We start from the raw sequence: 17797 nt of genomic DNA on the forward strand, positions 1-17797 counted from the left end.
CTGGTTCTGGAGTAAAATAAGTACTGGTGAAACTTTTAAATGTGGAAAGGAAAAGATCAACATTGTATTGCTTTCTTGAGAGGATTGATACCACGACATTGAGTATGGTGTCAATCTGCTCATTTAACTCTTGGCAAGTAAGCAAATAAGTAATTTCCAAAAATGTAAAACTCTTCCTTTCAATGTAAGACTTCGATGAAGCCCTCACTCAACATTTATTTGTGTGAATCGGTAAATCTGTATTTCTTAAAAGGTGTCTCTTTAATACATAATGTATTTTATAGCAGCATCCCATCCCAAAGCAGTTAACATGCATCATCAATAATATATACAGTGTATTGACTTTAAAGTGTGCATTAAATGATTCACACTTAGATAATGAAGTAACAGCAACATCATCGTGGTTTACTTTCCATTTCACATTTCAAGAAAGCCCTTTTAATTGCTCATACAGTAGTTAGTATATAGTGAGACAATGAATACCTTAAATCCAGTTAACACAGATTAGAATAGAAACAACTATCAGGTCACAGTCAAGTAAACTACTATACACCTATTCACATGTAATATGTAAGCTTCTTAAGGCCAGCTTTAGGTTCAGGTAAAAACGTTTTAGGAAATACACTTTTTTGCTTTGAGACTGAGATGGCATCTGCTACGAAGAAATTTAGAATTCATTTTCCTTGCAGATTAAATTATGGAGATTTATGGTGTTAATTAGTGAGATTTACAGACTCTGGTGGGTGGATTTGGTTCCACTCTAGCTGCCCCCCTGTTTCCAGTCAATATGCTAAATTAGCAGTTTGCTGAGAGGGGTGTCAATTGATTGAGCAAAAAAAACCAAGAGAGCAAAAAAAAGCCTATTTCCGGAACTGTTTCCTTTGAATGAATTCACATGACAGAACGTAATCATGTCTATATAATCACACTACATAGCTATACGTCTGTGTGTCTCCTCAGTGCCACCACGTGAAATGTAGCATATCTATCAGGACAGTTTAGTTGAGAAGCTCACTGGTTGTTTTCCATCTACAAGGTCACCCAGGAAATATCTTGTGCTACGTTCAGTCCGACCAGAGTATAAATCAAGATCAAAATCAAGATATTATTTCTCTATCATGCCCCAGATGTCAGTCTCATGTCTCAGCAGGCGTACGGTGGCGGTTTCTCAAAGGGGCTGTAGGCGGATCCGTAGAGGACCGGAGCGTTGGGTGTCAGCATGTAGCCCCCCGGCTCCTGGGTGGCTCCCTGGGGCTGTGGCTGAGTCTGAGAGGGCTGCTGGCTCTGGTTCTCCTCAGACAGGCAGGAGTTTGAGGCAGTCCCTCCCTCAGGAATCATCTGTGGAGTAGCAGGGGGCTGGTAGTTGCTGTTGTGCTGTGGGAGAGCCAAAGATACCTACATCAATTTCTGACATTTTTATTTGAGGCATGGTTTTTATTCTCTTTATGTAGTTTTATTGCAGACACAGGTTTGTCAGCAAATGATAGCAATAATCAGTAATACATCTGTGAGTACAAACTTCAGCCAATGTCCCCATAATATGATTAAAACTGTGCCTCTGCTAATTAGTGGTTGGCTTGCAAAAATTATCACAGCCCTTGTCACGGTTTACTTTGTAGCATCAATCAACAGGTTCTTGGACAACCGTCATCACAAAAAAATATCCTCCCATGAAACAATACCAGAAGAAGATGTTTTTGTGCCCCTGCCGTTCCCGCACAAGGTCGCAGCATCGTTGATAAATTCAATCACCGACACCTGTCTGCTTTCACGTCCCCGCACATTTTAGCCTCTGTCTTGGAGGAACCAGTCTTTATTTTTTTCATACTGTATCCCGGCTGCAAATTGGGGACGGGCCACAGTAAATATAGCTTTGCCCGTGTGGTTCCTTATCACAACTGATCAAGGTGGCCAAAAGATTCTCTGCTCAGAGGGCCTTGCAATTGATTTTGGAAGATAGAGAAGCTTTTGATGATGATGGAGAGAAAGAGGCTCTGGCCTCAAGGTTCTATCTATGCTCTGACCTCAATGTTCTAAACTCTGATCTAAAGGTTCTGTGCTGTGCCCTCAGGGTTCTATGCTCTGACCTCAAGGTTCTATACTCTGACCTCAAGGTTCTATGCACAGACCTCAGGGTTCTATGTTCTGACCTCAGCTAGTTCCAAAATGAAGTCCAGCCCCAGGACCAGCCCGTCATCAGCCAGCAAGTGAAGAAATATGGATGTAAAAAAAGTGCCACATTAAATGTTCTTCTTGAATAAAGATCTTTGCTGCCTGCCATGCCACTTCCTTGTATGATTGGAACTTACACGTCTACATAGGGAAGCCACTCAAAAATCAAGGAATGAGAGTTGTCCTATGACTCAGGGACTCAGTGGACACAACATCACATGCAACAATCTTTTTACCTCACACAAGCTGGGACAGGAGCTCCTAAAGAAGAAGCTGACCGTGGTGGGAATGAAATGGAAAAACAAGTCTGAGCTCCATCCCAACTGCTGACTACACAGAACCAGCCGGTCAACTCAAAGAAAGGCCAGAATGTGGTACTCATGAGTACACTACACAGGGATGGGAGAATATGTGGCCAAGAGCATCACTCATATCTTGATTATAAATTACTTTCTTTTTTTATTACATTTTATATATAAAAAAAAAAATTAGTAGCACATTAATTCATAAATGTGATCTAACAAAGGTAAAGATCAAATATTGACCATATATGCTGTTTATATTGCTTGTAATTGGGATGAAGTCAAAGTATTTTAACATAAAAGTGTGTGATTGTGTTAAATACAAAAATAAAAAATGCAGCGGATCCACCGCAATCACAAACACTGGCTGAATAACAAAAATATCACACGATGTTCATGTGATGAACAAACAGGGTTCATCCCCAGTAGACATGCAGCAGTAAGACGTGCAGGTGTCCTCTTAGGAATGTGACGTGGCAGCAACGCAGCAGTCCTCGTGCTGATCCGGTGCTTTGATGTTAGGATGAAACAGCTGTGCTAGTTCAGCAAAAATAAATATGATCCAGTGCTGCTCATCTGGTTGCCAAACTAACTAGACTGGAACAAAAGATTGGTCTTCTTCACAGCCGACATTTTGACTTCTCACAGTAAGAATTGCAAATAGCATGAACTCATTTTATTATTCACACCTGTGCTTCTCCTACAGTGTAATGGACATCTTCTAGGAAGGGTTCTTTTCGTGCGTGCTGTACCTGCATGGATATTGGATAGTTGGGGTAGGTGGGCAGAGTTTGTCCTGAAGGGCAGAAGCCAGCGTAGGTGACCATGTGCTGCGTCGGGTTGTACAGGATGTGGGGCGGCGGTGCTGGGCTGGCAGCCACCGGGGGAGTCGGCTTCTGCTGCAGGAAACAGGAGGAAAGCGCTATCGAATAAGATGGGGAAGCATCAAATGAAGCTTGAAGGTCAACATGAGCGAGCAGTTACACATGAAACACACACTTCATCACATAAGAGGGTCATGAAGTATGATCAGTACAGAATGAATGGGATCAGAGATAATGTCTTTGAAACATTGACTCGTGGGAGTAGTTAGTTATTTCATGTGTGAGCAGTCAGGGTTTGAAAATGAGGTAAGTGAGGCAGTGAAACAAAAATATATCCACACATGAATCAATATTATATTTCAGACAAAGCTATAAAGTAACAGATCAAAAAGAAGGTGAAAACAGTATTAAATAGTATCTGTTTTTGACAGTTCAGTTCTCGGGAGTTCTGGTAATTCAGGAACTATGTTGATCATATTCAGACAGAGCTTGCTTCTACTTTCAGGGACACATATGACCTTTCATAGCTTTGAAACAAGCTGTAGTCAGCGGGTTTCCATTAAAATAATGACGTGCATATCCTGGAGCTTAGGATCCCATGATTTACTCACAACAGACCAATGTTATGGGGTTTTACAATGTGCATTGATACTGTATGTGGCCTGCAGGCCATGAGGAAAGGTAAGTAGATTAAGACACAAGTGTATTGAAAACCCTTCGTCATCAGTCAATTCGTGAGCCGTGGAGTATTACACGCTTATATGTTCGTCTCAGGACTCAGACTGCTTTAAAGCTTCTTTCTTTTTATTGTCTTTGCCCTTCACTCCAAAAAGCATTTTTGTACTTTTTCCCTACAAAGTAAAGATGCACTCCAATTTTTTCTTTTTCTTTTTTGGACTCCTGCTCACCATGTCCTTGTACGCTCCGAGCATGGCGGCAGCGATGATGCCTAGGAACAAGCCGAGCACGTTGAGCACCACTGAGGCCCACAGCAGACGGTGCAGGTGGATCACGTCCCAGCAGCTGCTGACCCCGGTGAACGCGTAGTATTGTGTGTGGAACTCTGTGCTGGAAGACAGAGAGAGAGTTGGTACTCATGGTATCATAAGCTGGTAAAGATGACTCTGTGATGTACGGCCAGAAGTAAAATGCAAAGCCAAAGCATGTGTCCAAGAGGCCTTCTTCACAGCAGAAAGCACCGATTTACTGAGTCAGGTAATGCTCAAACTAAATGTCTTGCAATAAAAAAGGCCTAAGGTATGGCAACCATCACAGCATTTATTATTTTTCAAACCAGCAAAGGAGGGAAGAAAGCAAATAATCCCTCACGCTGTCCATTACTTTATGACTTTATTAAGCCGACCTGGCAGCCACTCATCGGCTAATAGCGATTAACGTAGTTGCAAGAAGGGGAGGGGAGCTTTTTTGGAAACACTCTTCGGTGTGTGTTCGAGAGCTCATGGAAAACTCTCAACATTTTGGGTTTGAAAGTTGGCTGTGGAATAGGAACTTCTTTGATGCAAGAAATTACCAAAATCACAAGAGTGATTTTTCCAACAGTGGAGCTTGTAGATGCAGCCAGCATTGACATCTAGGATGCTGTATTTACACTGCTCTCTACTTTTACTGTATTATCATAAACATGTTCACTGTGACGGACACCCTCGCACCAGTAAGCTTCAAGTATCTGAGATAACTGCTATAGTGTACTAATGGATCGTTTCTGCCTGGAAGTAAAAAGTTGGAATAAAATGTGTGATACTCTGAGTCTGCAGAAGTTAATGGGATTAAAACACGCACCATCTGTATGCTCTGTGTTTATCCCAAGTAAGGTGCACCCACACAGACACCTAAACAAAGGCCAACAGCTGGTGGTCTTCTCACCTGGCACAGTTGTACAGGTAGCAGCAGTAGCAGGTGTTGCTCCTCACCTTCAGCTTGCACGCTTTGTCAAACGAACGGCACGTCACCTGCAGCGTGAGAAGTCTGATGAGTTAAAGAGGCTCTCAGAGTTTTTAATCGATTGGGATAAAAGTTGTATTAACCTCAAAATAACAAATACAGCAACTGCACAAACAGTTTGGATTTTTAAAAAAGCATAAAGAAAACTGTCTATATACCAGCACATCTTTTTCAGAACTTCTATTTGCTTATAATACGATGCAAAGTGAACGAGATGCAGTTGTTGCTTTAAATGCAGTAACATTGTTGGACCACTAGATGTCACTGCACACTTTCTGGATTTTTTATTTGAGCACAAAAGGGCTGCAAGAACACAGAATATAATAATACAATTAACCTAGAAAAGCATTTCAAGCAACATGTACAACATGTAAAAGAAAATAACTGAGACACAAAAATGTAAAGCTGTGATCGAGTGAGTTTGTATATGAATCACCTCAGTATAGTAGCTGTCGTAGGCGTAGCCTGCTCCACTGGCGTAGAAGTCACACATGTCCTCCTGTAAGGGCCTTATGTCCTGTGTGTTCCAAAGATTAGAAATGGAGACAAGAGGCAGATTTGTTAAATACGCAAACACACAACCTGATGTATAAGGTAATCAACTTGTCATACACCACAGCTGTAATCTAAATATTTTCCCCTTCTTTTCTCGAGTAAACCTCCATGATTTAAGGGTTTCAATAACACAGCATTTTTTGCATGAACCCTGGTTTGTGTTATCCGGTCCATTCTGTTTCTGTGTCACCCCAGCAGTGAAGGTTTACAACATATGCCTGCTCAAACCCGTCCAACGCATTGAATTATACGAACCCTACAGCAATAAACCTCACTCGGCTTTATATATTGTGAAAGGTAATGTAATAATTGTCATTGTCCAAAGCTTGAAAGTGCAATAAATATGAATGTTACTGTCCCGTGAGCACAAAATAAATGTATCTGCAGAGGGTTTGATAGCACTGTTGATCAATATCAGTGACTCTGTGCCATCTTTTTAAACTCATTAAGATACTCATTAAAATTCATGAGGCTGATGTGACAAACTGAGGCGTCCCAGAACGTCTCAGATTTCCAGTAAGGAAGCAAACAATGACCTTATTTTGACCTCTCTGCATTTCCTGTTCATTCCTTTTGAAAGTAATTCAGGTTTTTTGTACAAATTTAATTTTGCATGTAGTCATTTATTTGAGTTGTTTAACATCTTGGAATTACTTTTAATTTGCTAATTTCTCTTTCAAAGAAATACTGTTTGTGTACATTCGACCATCCAGGACGTTTACTGGAAGTCAATTCTCAGTTGAAATAGAGTTAAAGGTGTATTTTTTGGAAAAGTGTATGCATCTTCGGTTGGTGCATATTTTGTGTTTTTATGTAGTCTATATTTGTTTGCATCCTAACCGAAGAGTGTTCACACAAGTTGTTAAACTTTTTGACACATTTAATATTCCCTGCTATGCCGGATGTTTCCCCTGCAGCTCTCTGCAGGTCGGGCCCTGAGATGAGTTGGTCTGGTCTACCTGTCTGGTTTCGTGATGGCAGCTACTGACAGATCTGTCTGGTTCCTGATCTCAGTGATGTATCTGTGCCGGTCCTAATATGTGTTTCTGGAGGCCGAGTTTCTGTACCCCTTAGCATGTGTGATGAAATTGGTGTGTGAATGTGTGTTTGAGGGTTTGTTCAAACGAAAAACAGGTGAATTAGTTAGTATTGTCAGTGCAGGAAAATAGAGTTTATACTTACGATGAACTCTGAAGCGATGATCCCGTCCACAATGGCACAAAAGAAAGACGCAATGACTCCGATGCTGATGAATATGATCGCTGCCACCAGCTTAAAGAGATCAAGACGGTAAAGTCATTCTCCTGAATATTTAATAATTTATTTATTAATTAATATGCCAAAATCTGTGGATGTAAAGGCAAAGTATACATTACAATCATAAGCTTTACACACACTGTGTGTGTTTGTGTGTGTGTGTGTGTGTGTGTGTGTGTGTGTGTGTCCTGATTGGTCGGCGACAGCATCTGTCCTGCAGGACGATAAAGGGAATTTACGGCTTCTTGCTCTGCCAACGCAGAGGTGCTTTGTGGGTAAATTTATGGGCACAGAGGAGACGTACAGGACATAGGCACGGCCTTTTGTACTAGCAAGGTCAATCTAATTCTCCCAATCACACGCACCTACACACACACACACACACACACACGCACACACACACACACACACACACGCACACACAGTCGCTTATCTCACACATTCATACTATTCTACTAACTGAGACAAATAATCTGATCACTGATCAATAACCTTAAATCTTAAATCGGGGACACAGACCATTTAGCTTTTACTGTAAGACAAAGTACTTTTCTGATACCACCCTCCCTCCCCCCTCACACCAGCAGACCCAGCTGGCTGATCACAGATGTCTGATCATTAATTTTTTCACTGAGCATCGTTTACTGTGTTCAATCGCTCCTCCAAGACCGAAACTGCTGTATTGAAGCAGGAGATTAAAAACACACTTTTTAAAATGTATTCATCTACTGGTAGGTGGTAGAAATCAGTTTGTGCCCACAAGCAATATAAAGTAAGATGGTAGTGTCATTTTTATTTTATAATCTTGATACAATCTATAGCTAATGATGCTGCATTGACTTAATTGACTTATAAATCATTATTTTTGACTTCAGTTTTTCTTGACAGATTTCAATACAATTTATTTAATCCATGAAGCCCTTTCCTGGTTAAATTATGCTAAAAAAGTTGAAGTAACACAAGTAAGTAATTATTATTATTGTTTACTTTTCTTGGTCCCAACGTCCCACTAACAACAAGAGTGCTTTCCAGTTAATTTTTTGTTTGTACTCTTGTATTTTTTCTTCTTTTTATTTCAATTGAAACTACCAACACTAAAAGAATAATAAAGTTGCTCCCAAGAAAGGATGATAATGTAATATTTGGACTCAACAGCCTTTTTCATTTCAGACATTTTGTCATGTCACAGTAAGAAAATCATACGTAAATAATAAAGTTAATGATGGCTGAATTCTATTTAGCTGCATTGCTCTTGTTATTAGTAAAATGTGTGATTTCCCTACCATGACAGGTCAAAATTTATTTTACATGTTGTGCTGATGAATACAAATAATAATACGATACATAAAGGATCTTTAATATTTTTTTCAAATAAGTATACAAGTTCTGAGAGATGAGCTGACCAATGTGATGCGAGCAGGATTCATTGTTACTGCACACCTGCTCACCTGCTCACCTGCTCAGCTCATGTGGCGGATTGAGGTTCAGGTTGACGTCGGGTGGAGCTGTGCTGGAAATTATGAATAAAGTGAAATAATAGCCGGGCTGAGAAAATACGCTTTTTTTCAAATGGGTTTTATCTGCCTCTGGCCCAGACTCTCCACTTCATTAGCGGTTTAAATGACTCTGCTTTTATGGGCTGCAAGTGGGAGATGAGGCCAGTAGCAGAAACAATAGCGCCTGACAACGACATTACTTCACATTACCTTAGCACCAGCTGCCCGCACATAAAACACCTCAACACACACTCTGTCGCCAAAACCTCCGAATCTCCCCTGATACAACTAATGCAGAGAGAAAAATCAAATGCTGTAAAAGATTAAAGACTCGCAGACACACTGAAGATGGTTTTCTGCTCTCAGGAGTCAAGTCAGTGAGGAAGTATTAAAACGACCAGTGGTGGAAAGTAGCAAAGTATAATACTTAAGCGCTGTACTTTGCCACAGTTGGGCTTTTCTCAATTATTTCCACTTTATACTTTTACTCCACTACATTTCAGGGAGAAATATTGGTATTTTTATTGCACTACATTTATGTGATAGCTACTTTTACAACTTTTCAAATTTTACTTTCACAAAAGAATGCTCTGCATTATAATAGCCCAGTTATGCTGCTATGTGATAGTTAAAGTACATTTTGCTGACATTACTTAGGATTTCTAAATGAGGCACTTGTACTTGTACTGGTAGACTAATGAAGACTTTGTATATTGTGGTATTGGTACCATTTCTTAAATCTGCAATAATTGTATGGCCAATTAAGGGCAGCAGAAACAAGTAGTGATATGTCGTCACTTTTTAAGTTGATTTGGCGAAACTTGTTAGCTAACAGTTGCTTATTTACACATCCAGCAGGTGTGGAGCAACATAACCATTCATTTGGAGACCTAATGAACGTGAGACCAATACTTTCTCTTCTTTTAGCTCCGTTTTTGGTCTCTACCTGCTCCTGAGGGAAAGGTCTAATCCTTTTGTTTCTGCACGATGTTCACCAGCTAGTTGTTAACTGTGTCTGCCGTTTGGAGATGAGCAGGTAGTGTACAGTTGGTTTTTTTAGAGCTTTTTCATTGAAAACAGCTGCTTTCTGAAACTTAAAATGAAGAGATGAGAGAAGTGAGAGGGAAACAAAAGGTTGTTGGCTGGACAGCTAAACAATGAGCCGAGGCTCGTTATGAAGCTCTGTAAAATTGATAAGAGATTCAGATTCATCATGAAAAATAATTTGATACATTAATATTAAAATATCCATTATAGCCACTGAAGAACAGAGAGACACACCGGATGAAAGCGGTAGATGAGAAGATATACCAGTGACAAAGAGATGAAGACACAAGGCGGAATTTTATGGCTTCAGTAAAGATACCCATCAGGTTATGTAACTAAAGTCGCTGACCGCTGCAAGGTCTTCTTCATCCTGCTCAGTGGTCCAGTGACCAATCACGACCGCAGCTGGACACACTGGTAATAAGAAACGTGTTGGGTAAAATACGGCCCTTTTAAAAAGGTTCACCGTTCGGCTCTCCAAGCTGCAAGGTGACCAAAAGGACGACAGTCCGTGAGATACAGGCAGTGACTACAGAACAAAGAATATGAGCTATATGAAGCATTTAGTCGTAAAGAATTCCTACAGTGCATCAGGGCAGTGAAGCTTGTTTTAGGAGCGGCAGGGTAAGTGCAGATAGGAGGCGAGTTCACAGACCGAATGTCATGCTCCACCATCCTTTTTAAACATTTTGGAGGATAAGATAAGACAAAAAGAAAAAGTATCGATATTCAAGCCATTAAGATTTTTAAAAGCTCTCTCCAAGAGATGTCAGCGAGCACACGTGTGTGTTTTACCTGCAACACGCCACACATTCAGAAAAAGGGCTGGTCTGTTGGGAACATAAATTGATCGGAGCAAAATGTCTAATAGCACTAGAATCCAGAGATATAAAGCGTCCTATAAAGCAAAACTAGACGGTGGTTCAACACTGATTTCTTTGGTGGAAAATTACAGGAGATAGATTTGTCTTCTTTATCATTAACCTTTCTATTGTGGGCGGTATCTTTTATTTTCTAGAGCTTATTATGTAAGCTGTTAATATTTCTGTTCTCTTATACAGAAAAAAATACAATCTGTCTGTGTTTATGACCAAAACATTACCTCAATTTCAAACACGTACTACACATTTTGTCTCTTTTTGTCACATTTTTTAAGGCAAGCAAAACCACAAACTAAACCTTTATCCAAAATAAACCTGACTCAAATCTTATCGGAAGTGATGTCACTGCCATTTTATAGATATTTGATAATATTAAGTACTTAAGAAAACCCAATGCAAACCCTCTTTAGCATTGATTAGTGTCTGTTAACATGCGCATTTAATCAGCGGCTCAATGACTTACTCAGGTGCCAACAATCAAGTAATTTATGCACTAAAGGCCACAATCATCATGCTGCGTTCACACCATGCGCGACATGATTTTTCGCGCCGCGTTTACCGCTTCAGTTTACGCACGCGAGTGAAAAAAGGTGTTCACGCCAAACGCAAAATCACGCCGCGACAAAGGGGCCGTGGCTTATCGCTGTGGCTTCTCTCCGTGAAAGGAGCTTTAATTTCCGCTATCGACCATCAAATAAATAACCATTATTTCTGCGTTATACTTGTTGTGGAAGTCATAAATGTGTCGGAACATCAAACGCCGTCGCGTTTGGGTTCATAACACCATCCGTAGCCGCACACAGCTCGGTGAATTTCACCGACTCCTCCAGGAACCTATCTCCGTAAAATGGATACCACTTCTGCCATCCACCATGGAAATAACCACTAGTTCTGCTTTATACTTGTTGTGTAAACTCCACATACGTCGGAACATCAAACTCCATGGTATCTGGGTTCATAATATTATCCGTAGTCCCACAACAGCGTCTGAATGAAGCCGCTAATAGCGCTACTTCAGGCGGAGCAGCAACAGTTTGATTCAGCAACGGCAAGACGGCGGTGGTGACGGGCGGAGCTTCTCAACGCTGATTGGCTGACGCAACTATGACTCATGCGATTCTTTTCACCAGAGTTGGGATATTTCAACTCGTCCCTCGCTCTGTTCGCCCCGCCTCAAACGCGTCAGTCGTGCCGCCCGGCAGAAATTTCGCACCTTCGCAACCTGTCGCGTCTGTGCATTGACTTTGCATGTAATCTGGAATAAATCGCGCCGCGTTTAGTGTGAACGCAGCATTACACTGCAGCAATATGCTGCTATATGGGTTTCTACATACATGTACTTCGGAACATGTATTGAACATAAAACAACGTACTCAAGTAGGCTTTTCTGTATGTTCATAATTCAGAGTAGTTACCATATAACTGAATAAATGAGACTTGGATGATACTGCACTAGTTTCACAAACACTCTTTTCGTGGGTCTTTAAGCATATAGTCACAAATCAGCAAAAAAAGAAATATCAGGCCAATGGGTCCAGAAGTATGAAAGATTAGCTGTGGACAGACAGACACACTCACACACACACAGACACGACCAAGCTCATAATCTCCTTGCGCTTTCGCCTGGCTGAGATAGCAACATCATGGCCTCCGCCTGCTGCTGTGTGAGGTCAGAGGAGCAAAGGCCTCTGAGATCCAGGAAGTAAAGGAAAAGCTCTCAGATGTCCGTGGCATTGTGGACACGTTGGTTACAGTAGTTGTTCTTTAATGAGCAACCTCTCTCTGCCAGCCGGCTCTCGTGTTACAGTGCTGAGCGTCAGACACAAGATGGGAAGAAGACACCTGTGTGAGAGGAACATTGTGCCACATGTGCCTCATAAGAGACACCGTAGACCGGCGCTAGAGTGGCAGTGATCTCATCATTAAAGTTTAAAGCACAGACCTGGGAGCCATGCCGGAGAGGCAGACCGATACAGCAGGTAGTAACGGTCTTCGTCGATGTCTTTCCCTCTCACATTTACACACACACACACACACACACACACACACACACACACACACACACACACACACACACACACACACACACACACACATACACACGTGAGAAGTGAAACAATGCAAGGACTCAAATGGAGTGACAGAAAGTGTTATTTAGTAGTCTTTATCTTTGTTAAATTAAGCTTTTTGTTAAGATAGGATGGATGTATTAACACACACACACACACACACACTTGTGTGAACAGCTCTATGAAGGGTATCTGTGCAGTGCGGATTAGATAAGGTACATTCTAGCGTTACGTAAGACAGCGACACCCTGAACGCCACATTAAAAATGCACAACACACACAGATATACCATCACTGGGACAGGTTCATCTCTATCCTATCATCATATTGAGCAGTGCCCGAAGGTTATTCATTGGAAATGTGGAGGTTTTATGATGAGAAGAAATGTGACTTTAATTACATTTAAACATAACCATGTTTAGCTTCTTAATTTACGGACAAGCAAACGGTTAGATGTATGCTTTATTGCTTGTATTTTTAAACAGCTGTGACTAGAACTTGTCTGGATTTGGTGGCATTTGATTTGTATGAGCAACAGTAGACTTCCAAGCTACAGTCTTCTGGCAATTATTTGACAACAATTAGACTCACAATGTCAATAAATTGTAACACTCATTATAAAACAATTCATTTCCAAAACAAATATCTACCTATTTGGGCTCAAATGTCAAATATGGTCTAAATTAAAACTTCCATGAAGTCTGGAATTTTTAGTCTGGAAATATGGAAAATGGAAAATATGTAGGAACCGTGTCGTATGAGAGACCTTTAAAATCCTGGTTTTGTCTGTGTTGTATCCTGAAACTTTCACTAACTCTTATTTCTTCCTTGTAACTTTATTTTTTACCACTATGTTAAGTAATATCTAGTACATAATTAATGCTAGTGGAGAAAAATTGTTAAGTTTTAATTGTGAAATGACAAAGAAGAATAAGCAACATATGAGTCATCAAGAAACTTAATTATGTAACACTGTATTCTCATTAACTTCCAAACTTCAACTTTTTGGCAAAATTAGATAATCATTGGGACAAATCAGCAGTTGGAAAACAATCTGCTGAAGTTTCTGTGTCACAGGTGTCCTCTTCAGTCCTCGCTGGGTTTCATGTCCTGAGAATGTGATACGGACTTAAACGTGAGGGAACAGTTTCAGCCTCTGGCTCCTGAGCACTTGCATTTGTCGGCTTCTTGATTGGAGATCAATTCATGCAGCTTTTGGTCACCATTTATTGTCTTTTATTTCTTTTAGAGCACTCTGAAGGTCTCACAGTGGAGTTTCTAATTATGTTCTTTTACTTGGCTGACCAAGTTAGAAATGTGATAATTTTTCAATAATCTTTTCAGAAAGGTCTTCCGTCTACCGGTAAGTGTCTACTCTGTTGTACAAAGAGGCACTTTGATGATGTTATACGTGTGTCCCTTTCTGCAATAATGCAGCTCTGTCAGTTACTGACCAATACTAATGCAATTCCCTCCCTTGTCATAGAAATCTACAGCCAATCACATTCCCTTCCCTGGACCACAAACCCAGTCACGTACTCTGACCCGGGCACAAGGACCAAGAAGACATTACGGCCGCCATCGAGTAATCGGATTTGCTTCTTGCTCATAATAGAGCAATTTCCAGTAAAACAGTTTAGTGAATTTGCAAAGTTGGTAACACAATCTTCTAATTTATGGGGTTATATGTGCCATATTCCAGGAACAATGCCTTATTTTTAGATGACAAATATTATGAAGCTTGAAAAGCTGACAAAAGTCACCTTGAGAGAGAAAAAAACAAAAGGCGACACACAACTCGAGCTGTCGTTCTAAACAAAACATAAAAGGGCCAACAATCACATTGAAAGCGTTTGCCAAATCGTTTAACAACTGCAAAATCAATTTTTTTGGCCACTTGGGTGAAGCAGAACAAGCTGTTAACACATATTTGAACCTTTAAAACCTTGATACGGTGTACTTTTTAACACATTACGGAGCAACATTAGCATTAATTTGAAGATTGGAAGTCTAATATTCACTCTCCTTAAATATCTATTTTGGTGCCAATCTGTGTTTAGCTGTAAAATGCTCCTCTTAGCAACCAGCTGTCATTGTCAAAGGTTATTTAAATATACTTACAGCTGCTAAATAATTAAATACCAAACATGCATGCAACAATAAGACTTTTCTTGAAGTACAAATTACATATAGTTGTGGAGTCTAAATGAAGACTATAAAGGTGTTACATGGGATGGAATAATTGTAATCATCATTATATTGTGATTTTAAATGTGTTGCAACAATGACATGAGAGTCAGAGGAACAGACTCACCATGGGTCTGCGGTTTTCCACCAGGTGGATGCCAACAATACCCAGAAAAGCTCCAAAACTCAGCTGAAGACACAAACAAATCAAAGTGTAAGACACGATTAGACAAAACACACAGCATCTGATAATCATATGGCGATTGGCGGGTTGAGGCCACTTGTGCTTTTGTTAGTGTCAGGACAAATACATTTAAGGATTGAGAATGTGAGACAAAAGGGGTCCGCCACTCACGATGATGCCGGCGTAATATCCAGCGACGGGCACGTTGTCTGTGCGAGTGGCCGAGATCAGACCCACAGTCAGCACCACCAGAGCCAGAGCCAGCAGGGACACCGTCACCCACAGAGCCGCTTTCCTCCGACGCAGGTAGAGCACTGAGGATGGATGACAGGAGGACCTCTTTATCACAAACCCCAACCTCCTTTTTTCCACACACAATGCTCTTATTTAATTTCTCAATTATTCTTTTGAGCAGTGGTGGAAGTATCCAGATCATTAAAGTAAAAGTACAAGTACAACAATGTAAGGCAAGAAAAAAAAAAAAAGCACTCATATTCTGATTCAAGTAATTATCAAAATGTACTTTAAGTGCTCATATCTGGCTTTGGTGGAGCTGCATGTTTTATATACTATTTTTTGTTTCATTTTCCATCTTATTGTATATGCTTTTTGTTGGTTTTGTCATCAAAATGTTATTCTTTTCCCAGCCATAGTTTCTTGTTATAGAGCATCCATCAATCAATAAGGTTTTCTGTGCATAAACTGTGTTAATTATTATAGATTTTTAAAATCCTAATCAGCAAAGTAACCCGTTGAGGAAGAAGTACTCTGATACTTCACTTAGGGTAAGAAGTATAAATGCATGTTTAAACTACTTGAGGACTCTCCACCTCAGCAGATGAGCTATGTCAGGAGCTTTTTAAGTATTTCTCAAATGAATTAACCATTCAATTAGCCCTGTTTTTCCTGCCACGCTCCCTATTCATTGAATTAAAGCACACTATGAGGAAAAGAAACAGGTTTTGAATAATGTCCTAATGATTTTAAAGATGCTGCTGTAACTTGCAGCATAGTGCAGTTTCAGGTTAGAAGGCCTGACGTGTTGTCGCCTACCTGCTGGATCCATTACTTCTGCTGCTGTTTGCTGACTTGTCTGCTGGCTTTCAGGCTGCTGCATGTTTGCCTCAGACCGGATGAATTATCTTTAGAAATTAATAAAAGCAGAGCAGGCAGCTGAAGCGACGCTTTAAGAGGTTGTTGTTGTTGTTGTTGTTGTTGCTGTTGTCCCTGTAGATTCAAAACAGAGTCACCATCCTCCACATGGCACCACGCTGCGAACAAGATGCTGATTTCTCTTATAGGTGGAACCTCTTATGATAAATAAGAATGTGGTTTCATTCAGATCTATACAGCTGATTCTGAGCGCAGACGGGTTCAACTTTTCTTGAAGCCTGAGAGAGAGAAGAAAAAGAGAGAGGGAGGGGGAGAGAGAGAGGGAGAGAGAGTGTGTGTGTGAGAGAGAGACCAATCATCTCCCTGCATTCACCTCAGTGATCAATTATTTAATCCTCTATCTTACGTAAGTTTAATTCAGCTTTAATATAGGACTCATGCTTCAATACTTGCAGTATATATGGCTAAACTCTATACTTTATAATTTGTGAGTTTTAAAATATATTTTCTTAATATAATAAAGTGAGTTTCTTGGTGTGTTTTAATACTACAGGCTGTAACATCTGACTGGTCACGATGCTGCAGGGTTGATGTGAGTTTACAGCGCCCTCCATAGGCGAAAAATAAGTATTGTGGCCATGTATACTATAATTTGGTGTGTTTTTAAATATAAAACAAAATATCAATAACACATCTAGATGCTTGCTATTGTTGGATACTACATGCAATATAGCTTATATTAATCAATTTAGAATACAGGTGAGTGCTCTGGTATAACTATGATGTCTATATTATCACATCTGTAGTGTTAATTCAGATCTGCAATATAATATATGTAGTGTTTAAAATGTGAAGCTTAAAGTACTCAATTAGGTGATCTACAGAAAATGTATCAGCAACTGTTTTGCTAATTGATTAATTATTTACGTCATTGTTACAAATAGAAATGCAAAACGTTCCCCAGTTTCAGCCTCTTATGTAATCGTAAGTATTCCCTGTTCTTTGTCTTTTGTGATGATAAAATTGATATCTTTGGGTTTTGGAAAGTTGGTTGGACAAAACAAAACAAGCAATCAAATTGCGGTAAGTCAACAGTTAACCGATTAACTGAGAAAAGTCATCTGCAGCTTAATCAATAAAGAAAGAGACTGCTCTTTAAATGTTTAAGTCAAAGCTTTACTTCCATCGTCAAATGCTGGCACATATACAGCTCTTAAGTTATTGTTAAATGAAACATACTATTTCCCCTTCCCTCTGGAACTCTCTCCCCAAACTCATCAGTTTGTCAGTCCCACAAACAAAACATGTTGATTTTAATGTTACATTTTTATATTTAATATAACATCACTGCAGCAATGGATACAAGTGTATTTACAGGCCTGAAGCTGTAAAACGATTATAAGAGACTGGAGAAGCTAAAAGTGGAAAAATGGTGAGGCAAAATAAAAAATGTTCTCCTTGCAATTCATTCACACTGACACATTACTGACCATTCATTTCTGGAACAGTGTTAGGAACAGACAGTTTGATAATGCAAAAAGTGTGTGACAAAAAGAAAAAACAGTCTCAGGCCACATAAATGCATTTACAGTAAAGTGCTAAACGTAAGAATAAAATAACAATAAAATGAACAACAACTGGTGAAAAAGTGCAGGTACGACTGGAGGTCTCTCATTATCTATTGGACTGCAGTTAGAAGCATACTTTCCCCTCCAAACTCAGTCTCATCACAAAAATACACAGAAGTC

At 40.0% G+C, this 17797-nt stretch overlaps 1 protein-coding gene across 1 annotated transcript; it reads right to left on the reverse strand.

The window, feature by feature from the left end:
- Positions 1-1143: 1143 nt before the first annotated feature.
- tmem255b (transmembrane protein 255B) lies at positions 1144-16053 on the reverse strand (the record flags this gene model as incomplete). Its single annotated transcript, XM_079216956.1, has 9 exons — positions 1144-1374; positions 3227-3373; positions 4207-4366; positions 5183-5268; positions 5697-5777; positions 6998-7087; positions 14880-14942; positions 15108-15250; positions 15990-16053. The coding sequence occupies 9 exons, from the start codon at positions 16051-16053 to the stop codon at positions 1144-1146; spliced, it is 1065 nt and encodes a 354-aa protein (XP_079073082.1).
- Positions 16054-17797: the final 1744 nt, after the last annotated feature.

The sequence above is a fragment of the Taurulus bubalis genome (assembly GCF_910589615.1).
Source record: "Taurulus bubalis genome assembly, chromosome: 4".
NCBI classification, from domain to species: Eukaryota; Metazoa; Chordata; class Actinopteri; order Perciformes; family Cottidae; genus Taurulus; species Taurulus bubalis.